Source organism: Myotis brandtii, unplaced genomic scaffold (assembly GCF_000412655.1).
Source record: "Myotis brandtii unplaced genomic scaffold, ASM41265v1 scaffold250, whole genome shotgun sequence".
Taxonomy (NCBI): domain Eukaryota; kingdom Metazoa; phylum Chordata; class Mammalia; order Chiroptera; family Vespertilionidae; genus Myotis; species Myotis brandtii.
Window position 1 is genome coordinate 3,159,659 of NW_005359478.1, and position 7,871 is coordinate 3,167,529.

Sequence of the window (7,871 nt, forward strand, 5' to 3'; positions counted from 1 at the left end):
TAGTGCGCCCGCTGCCTGCAGGGCCGGCACTGCGCTAGCCTCTGTCCGCCCGACACTTACGGACTCAACTGCTCCTCTCGCTGCTCCTGCGAGAATGCCATCGCCTGCTCCCCTATCGACGGCGCCTGCATCTGCAAGGAAGGTAATGGGGTGCGTCCGGGAGGGGCGGTTTGGGGGCGGGGCCCCGGAGAGAAGGGAGGCGGCAGGGTCAGGGCGGAGCTGCTGGGCAGCAGCTGGACCGTGGGAAAGCAGCCAGGCTACTTCCTTCCTGGAATCTCCACTTTGCTTTTTCTCCAGCTGCAGGAATCCCACTCCTCCTAAAAGGCCCAGTCCAGGAGACCCCTCTTTGGAGTACCCTGTTCACCCTCAGCGATACATAACCAGGGCCTCCCAGATCTCCCAGGGGTGCAGGGTGGCCATCTGCAGGCTGGGTTCTGACACAGGCGTGTTTTGTTTGGCTAGCTCTCTATTACTAGTATGTTCAACAAACCTCCGGTCTCCAGTTCCCACTCTTCCCTATTGTCTTGCACATGGTCGGGATAATTTGTTTAGATACCTGTTGGGGCCTCTGTAAGCATTGGGTTTGCTGCCAACCCCCTTCATTTTGCAGAAGAGGCACCCAAGACCAGGACTGGGGTGGTGCGTGGCTGGTGGTCATTTAGCCTTTTGTTCCACATCTGACAGTTTATATGCTTGTCTCTTTTTTTTTTTTTAAAGATATTTTATTGATTTTTTACAGAGAGGAAGGGAGAGAGATAGATAGTTAGAAACATCGATGGGAGAGAAACATCGATCAGCTGCCTCCTGCACATCTCCCACTGGGGATGTGCCCGCAACCCAGGTACATGCCCTTGACCGGAATCGAACCTGGGGATAGAAATATCAATGATGAGAGAGAATCATTGATTGGCTGCCTCCTGCACTCCCCCCATTGGGGATCAAGCCTGCAACCCAGGCATGTGCCCTTGGCCAGAATCGAACCTGGGACCCTTCAATCTGCAGGCTGACGCTCTATCCACTGAGCCAAGCCGGCCAGGGCTATGCTTGTCTCTTGTAAGGGACCATGAGCACCCTCACTTCACCCCCAACTCATAGCACGGAGCCTGGCACAGTCAGTGCTTAGTGTGCGCTCACCCGGGAGGGAAGCTGGGTCCCCCTGCCTACCTGCCCACCTCCCTTCTAGGTTGGCAGCGTGGTAACTGCTCTGTGCCCTGCCCACCTGGAACCTGGGGATTCGGTTGCAATGCCAGCTGCCAGTGTGCCCACGAGGCAGCCTGCAGCCCCCAGACTGGAGCCTGTACCTGCACCCCTGGGTGGCAAGGGGTCCACTGCCAGCTCCCCTGTCCAGTAAGTGCCCAACAGCCTGCCTGCCTGCCTGGGGGGAGGGAGGGCATGGCATCCCTCAGCTGACTCCTCTGCCCTACCCTCCACTCCCTCTCCAAGAAGGGGAAGTTTGGTGAAGGCTGTGCCCATCGCTGTGACTGTGACCACTCTGATGGCTGTGACCCTGTTCATGGACACTGCCAGTGCCAGGCTGGCTGGACAGGTGAGCATTCTGGGGGACCAGGCCCCAGGCCCCCTGTGGAGTTGGGGGTATATACCCCAGGAAATGTGTCCAGAAGATCCCTTATGGGAGGGGTGGGGCAGGCCAGGCTCACCCTATTCTTCTCTCCCACAGGTACCCGCTGCCACCTGCCCTGCCCTGAAGGCTTCTGGGGAGCCAACTGTAGCAACACCTGCACCTGCAAGAATGGGGGCACCTGCCTCCCCGAGAATGGCAATTGTGTGTGTGTACCTGGATTCCGGGGTCCCTCCTGCCAGAGACGTGAGGCTCCCTCCCTTCCTCCCACCTGTCAGCAGTGTGACGCAGTGTAGTGTCAGAACCTTCTACTCTGCCCGTCTTGTTTTCTTCCACTGATTCCAATCTTTGGGCCAGTGGGCAGGAGGGAGGGAGATAGTGGCATCAAGGGCTGTTTGCCCCGAGTCACCAGGAGCCCTTTTCCCCCAGCCTGCCAGCCTGGCCGCTATGGCAAACGCTGTGTGCCCTGCAAGTGTGCTAACTACTCCTCCTGCCACCCCTCCAATGGAACCTGCTACTGCCTGGCTGGCTGGACTGGCTCAGACTGTTCTCAACGTACGTGGTGGCTTGTGTGTCTGAGAGCATGTGTGTGCCAGAGGGTGGGCTGAGAACCAGCGGCTTCTGTTCTCCTGCTCCTGGGTATAAAAGCCTCTGGACCTGCCTTGATTCAGTTAGTGATATAAACAACACACACAAAAACTTACTGAGCACCACCTCCCTTCTGGGTGCTGCGGATGCAGCAATGAACAGTCAGGAGAAACAACTCCCTGTCCTCCTCCACGGGAGACCCAGGAAGGGCAGCACAGGGAAGGGGGTGAGGGAAGCCATAAGCTCGTTTTGTTTTTTGTTTGTTTGTTTTAATGTTTTTATTGATCTTTTAGAGAGAGAGGAAGGGAGAGGGATAGAGAGATAGAAACGTCATCGATCAGCTGCCTCCCTCACACCCCCCACCGGGGATCGAGCCTGCAACCCGGGCATGTGCCCTGACCGGGATCGAACCGAACAGCCTCTTGATTCCTGGGTCAATGCTCAACCGTTGAGCTACACTGGCCGGGCCACAAGCTCAGTTTCTTATCAATTAATTGATTTACTTATGGCTTCTTTCTCACATAAATATATGAAGAACATCATGGAAAAGATTAATGCAAAACAACCAAGTGAAATAGATTTTGAGAATGGAAATGAGAAGCTATTACTATGAAACGGGCCGGATGGAAGCTCGTTGTCAGGCGGGGGAGAGAAAAGTCATCCTGGTGAGGAGTTTTGCCATAGAATTCAGGAGTAACTACTATCAGATTATTTGCTAGTAGCAGATACACAAAAATTCTACCTTAAATAGGGTGAACATTTACTTCTGTCACGTTTTAAAAAACAGTTTTTTAAGTGTAGAGCTACACAGTGCAGGGTAGTTTGGATGGCTCTGGCCGCCTGGCCCTGCCACGCTGTTCTGAATGGCCATTAGACAGCCAAGTGCAGGCGTTAAGTAGGCAGCTGGGCACATGGGTCTGCCGGTCCGCGTTTGTGAGTCATCCGAGTGTAGATACTGTCCAAAGCCTTGGTGTCCCTGGGGAGAGAGACCAGCGCTGCGGGGAAGATTTCAGTGTTGTTGGGGGCCCAGAATTCATCTGGTGAGGGCGGAGGAGGGCTGGGCTGGCACACCAGGCAGGCGCACCTTGTCTCCGCAGCATGCCCTCCAGGACGCTGGGGAGACAACTGCGCCCAGCCCTGCCAGTGTCACCATGGCGGGACCTGCCACCCCCAGGATGGAAGCTGTTTATGCCCCCCAGGCTGGACCGGACACCTCTGCTTGGAAGGTACCAACAGAAGCCGAGCTCCATGCCCCTGTGCCTAAGTCAGCCCTAGCCCTGTGTCCTGGCAACCTCTGATCCCCGCCTACCTCCTTGGCTCTCTCCCAGGCTGTTCTCCAGGGATGTTTGGTGCCAATTGCTCCCAACCATGCCAGTGTGGTTTTGGAGAGAGGTGCCACCCAGAGACGGGGGCCTGTGTGTGTCCTCCAGGGCACAGTGGTGCCCCCTGCAGGATTGGTGAGTTCTCCTCTAGGCCTTTCATATCCCCAGGGAACGAGGACATGGGCACCTGCCCGGGTCTCTGCCCAGATCTTGGCCCCCCACCTAGGAGTCTCTCCCATGCATGTCCCCCAAGCTCACCAGCAGAGCCAAGACGCTGTTCTGAATGACTGCCCTACCCACTAGGAAGCCAGGAGCCCTTCACCATGATGCCTACCTTTCCAGTGCCCTATAACTCACTGGGGGCCGTGATTGGCATCGCAGTGCTGGGGTCCCTGGTGGTGGCCCTGGTGGCATTGTTCATCGGCTACCGCCGTTGGCAGAAAGGCAAGCAGCACCAACACCTGGCAGTGGCGTACAGCAGCGGGCGACTGGATGGCTCTGAGTATGTCATGCCAGGTGAGCTTGCCGGGGGCAGGGGACACATCCAAGTAGCTGGCTCATAGGCACGGGGCTCCTGGGTCTCTCCCTGGACCTGGAAGATGCAAAGTGAGGAGTGGGAGGGAGGAAGGGAAGTCAGAGGGGCTGATGACTGATCTCCGGGGTCAGAATAGCATTCCTGGGCCCAGGCCTGTCTCTGCCTGGGGGTCACCTGCGCCTGCGTCTGTCCTTGCAGATATCCCTCTGAGCTACAGTCACTACTACTCGAACCCCAGCTACCACACCCTCTCCCAGTGCTCACCTAACCCTCCACCCCCTAACAAGGTCAGTGCTGGGGAGGGCGCGCTGGGGAGAGATGGTAAACACCTGCTTCTCTGGAAAGCTCCATCCTTGCTCCTCCCCCGTCAGGTTCCCGGCAATCAGCTCTTTGCCAGCCTCCAGGGCCCTGAGCGGCCAGGTGGGGCCCATGGGCCTGACAACCACACCACGCTGCCTGCGGACTGGAAGCACCTGGACAGGGGTAGGAGCCTAGAGGCCAGGCCTCCGGTGAGGGCGGGTGTGTGCAGCCCAGCGTCCTGCTCCGTCTGCAGAAGGGGCTTCTGGGCACCAGGGTTAGAGGAGGCTGAGCCCAGGAGTTTGATGGCGAGTGGCCTCCTCCTCCTCCTCCTCCTCAGGTAGCAGCCGCTTGGACCGAAGCTACAGCTGTAGCTACGGCAACAGTAATGGCCCAGGCCCATTCTACGGCAAAGGTGGTATCTCTGAAGACGGGCTGGGGGCCAGTATGGCTTGCGGTGCATGAGGGAGCTGCACTGGGGCTTGTTTAGGAGCCAGTGCCTCCCCTGAGCCTGAACGCTTTCCCCCATCCTCAGGACCCATCTCTGAAGACGGGCTGGGGGCCAGTATGGCTTCCCTGAGCAGTGAGAACCCCTACGCCACCATCCGGGATCTGCCCAGCCTGCTAGGGGGCCCCCGGGAGAGCAGCTATGTGGAAATGAAAGGCCCTCCCTCAGGATCTCCCCACAGGCAGCCTCCTCAGCTCCCGGCCAGCCAGAGGCCGCGATACCCCCAGCCACAGCCGCAGCCGCAGAGAGACAGTGGTACCTATGAGCAGCCTACTGTTCTGCCCCATGGTGAGCCTCCTTCTCCGCTGGGGGGGAGAAGGGACAAGGGAGGGAGAAAGGGACAGAGAAAGAGAATGTGGAGGTGCATGCTGTGGCAGCAAGAGCAAGGCCTTGGGGGTCTGACTGGGGCCAGGCCAGGCATGCTGTTGGGAATCACGGTGCCGCGTAGAGCCTGAGCGGTGGAACCCACCTCACAGGGCTGAGGATGGAAATGGAGGTTGTGGAGCACCTGGCTTGTGGAGTTGGTCCCCAGACAAGTGGGGAACCAGGCAGGGGGTGAGCAAGGGGGCTGCATGGGCAGGTGTCCAAGTGTCCTCATAGCCTGTGAGGTGGGCAGGTCAAGGTGGCCTCACCGGCTGGCAGCTGGGAAGCTGCCCAAACTGCCCTACAGCCAGGCACCAGCTCTGTTTGGGCAGAAGCGTCTGGAGAGGAGAGAGGAGGAAGAAGGGGAGGAGCCACCTCCTCCTCATTCTGTCCCTTCTCTGTCTCCAGACCCAGACTCCGTGGGCTCCCAGCACCCCCAGCCTCTGGGCCCGACCCCCGGCCACTATGACTCGCCCAAGAACAGCCACATCCCTGGACACTATGACTTGCCTCCTGTACGGCACCCCCCATCCCCCCCACTTTAGCACCGGGACCCCTGAGGGGCCAAGATGGTGTGCAAAGGCCAGCACACCTGTTCTTGCTGCCCAAGGTTGGGGACAGAGCCGGCTGAACCCTGCCAGGAGCAGGGAGAGGTCTGGCAGGCCGTGAACATGAACATGTTTATGAACAAGTTTAATAGAGGAAGTGAATGGAGAGATGGGAGCCTGGCTCCCGCCTCCACATTGGGACCCTGGCTGGCAGGAAGCCTGCATTCCCTTTCCCCAACCCACTGCCCCCCAAGGCTGCCAGGGCCTGTGTACATACACTGGTGGGTTGGACATTGCTGGATAACTCTGATTTCATATTGATGTAAAAAAATGTATATTTGAGCACCTTTTCTCTGCACTCCCAGGCTGGGCTCTGTGTATGTGTGTACTGGTATGTGTGCATATGTGAGCTTCTGCGTGTGTGTGTGTGTGTGTGTGTGTGTGTTTTCAGAGGGGTACCAGGGATAGGCCCTATCCTATGGCTCTCACCATTTAGCAGAGAGGCAGCCCCAAACCAGTTAACTAGCCGCCTGCATTCACTTAGTGCCCCTTCCAGCCAGCTGCTCCAAATACAAGCTGATTGGGTGGCCGCTGTTTGAGATTCTTCACGCTGCCCCATTGTTCCTGGCCAGAGTCAAACTGTCAAAGGTCTTAAGCCAGTGGTTCTCAACCTTCTGGCCCTTTAAATACAGTTCCTCATGTTGTGACCCAACCATAAAATTATTTTCGTTGCTACTTCATAACTGTCATGTTGCTACTGTGATGAATCGTCATGTAAATATCTGATATGCAGGATGGTCTTAGGCGACCCCTGTGAAAGGGTCGTTCTGCCGCCAAAGGGGTCGCGACCCACAGGTTGAGAACCGCTGTCTTAAGCAAAGGCTCTGCTGGCCTCCTCCTGTGCCTTCAGCCTCACCCTGAACTGTGTTCGCTGTCACTCTGCCTCAGTAACTCTGGCTTCTAGGTCCTCCTATCGGCCACACTTCTTGCTGCCACAGGGACCTCACACATCTGGAATGCTCTTCTCCCCCACTCACCTGTTAGCCTCCATTTGTCCTTCACACCCCCTCCTCTGGGAAGCACCTCTTTCATAGCACTAATGACAGCTGCATGCATTCACCCGATGCCTGCAGAAGGCCTGCAGGGCACCAGGCACCTCTGTAATGTGTTGTTTCTTTATGTGATTCTTTGATGAATTTCTGCTTTTCCCACCAGTCTGTAAGTTCCCTGTGTTTATGTGCGACATTGGTTCCCCTTGGCACATAGTAGGCACTCAATAAATGTTCCCTAAAAGACGGAGTGGCTGAGTGAATTAAAAGTATCAGTCACACTATGGTAAGTGCTCAGATAGAGGGGAGATGGCACGTTCTGAGAGTTAGTAGACTGCACAGGTGGGAGCCTTCCCCAAAGAGGGCACTTCTCCAAGGGGAACTGCATCGGCTGAAAGGTAGGAAGGGCTTGGAGTGGCCCTGGGGCAGCGGAACTGATGGGGTGGGGGAGGCTGGAGGCAGGAAGGCAGACCGGAGAGGATATACTCAACGAGGGTCCAGCAGGGTCTGGACTGCCTGAGCACTTAGAATTCAAGATTTCTAAAAAGCATTACCGGACGCATTAACTCATCAGCAGATCAGCTAAGTTCCCAGACGCAGAGGAGGCCAAATAGATGCTGTGGAGAACAGGAACCCAGCTCCACACCAGCTCACCGTGGGGCTCTCTGGGCCTTTTCCACCAGGAGCCCCTCCTTACCGGCTAGGAGGGCAGGCAGACCCAGAGAGCGGATCTGCCCACCCCGCCTCTCCCCAGATTCCTCAGACACCCCATTCCTGATAGGCTGAACCAGCTCCCGCTTTCTCGGGCTCGGTTTCCTGGGGGACTTTGGGTGGCTGGACGCCCGCCGGCCTTCGCCCCCACCCCTCGTTCTGGCCTTGTCTAGCCCTGTCCCCTCCGCCCCGGGCTCTGCCTGGGTCGTGGGGGAACCTTGGCTCGCTCCCTCCCCAAAGGGTTCTCAGGGCCGGACCCTCTAGGGCTCACCTGCTCCCTGGATCTCTGCCGCCCAAGTCCTGCCGCTCCCCCCCCACTCCACCGCCGCACCCCCACCTTCGGTTCCGCCCCTCCCTGCTGTCAGTCGGAG

At 57.6% G+C, this 7,871-nt stretch overlaps 1 protein-coding gene across 1 annotated transcript in view; it reads left to right on the plus strand.

Annotated features, from left to right (window-relative positions):
* The window catches only part of PEAR1 (platelet endothelial aggregation receptor 1), a 20,272-nt gene extending 14,174 nt beyond the window's left edge, over nt 1–6,098 (plus strand). The window contains 13 exon segments of the mRNA XM_014540854.1: nt 4–142; nt 1,184–1,347; nt 1,444–1,546; nt 1,679–1,825; nt 2,009–2,134; nt 3,265–3,393; nt 3,496–3,624; nt 3,793–4,005; nt 4,223–4,311; nt 4,396–4,507; nt 4,662–4,736; nt 4,857–5,117; nt 5,601–6,098. Coding sequence (XP_014396340.1) covers nt 4–142; nt 1,184–1,347; nt 1,444–1,546; nt 1,679–1,825; nt 2,009–2,134; nt 3,265–3,393; nt 3,496–3,624; nt 3,793–4,005; nt 4,223–4,311; nt 4,396–4,507; nt 4,662–4,736; nt 4,857–5,117; nt 5,601–5,737 — 1,824 coding nt within the window. The 3' untranslated portion in view covers nt 5,738–6,098.
* The last annotated feature ends 1,773 nt before the right edge of the window (nt 6,099–7,871 follow it).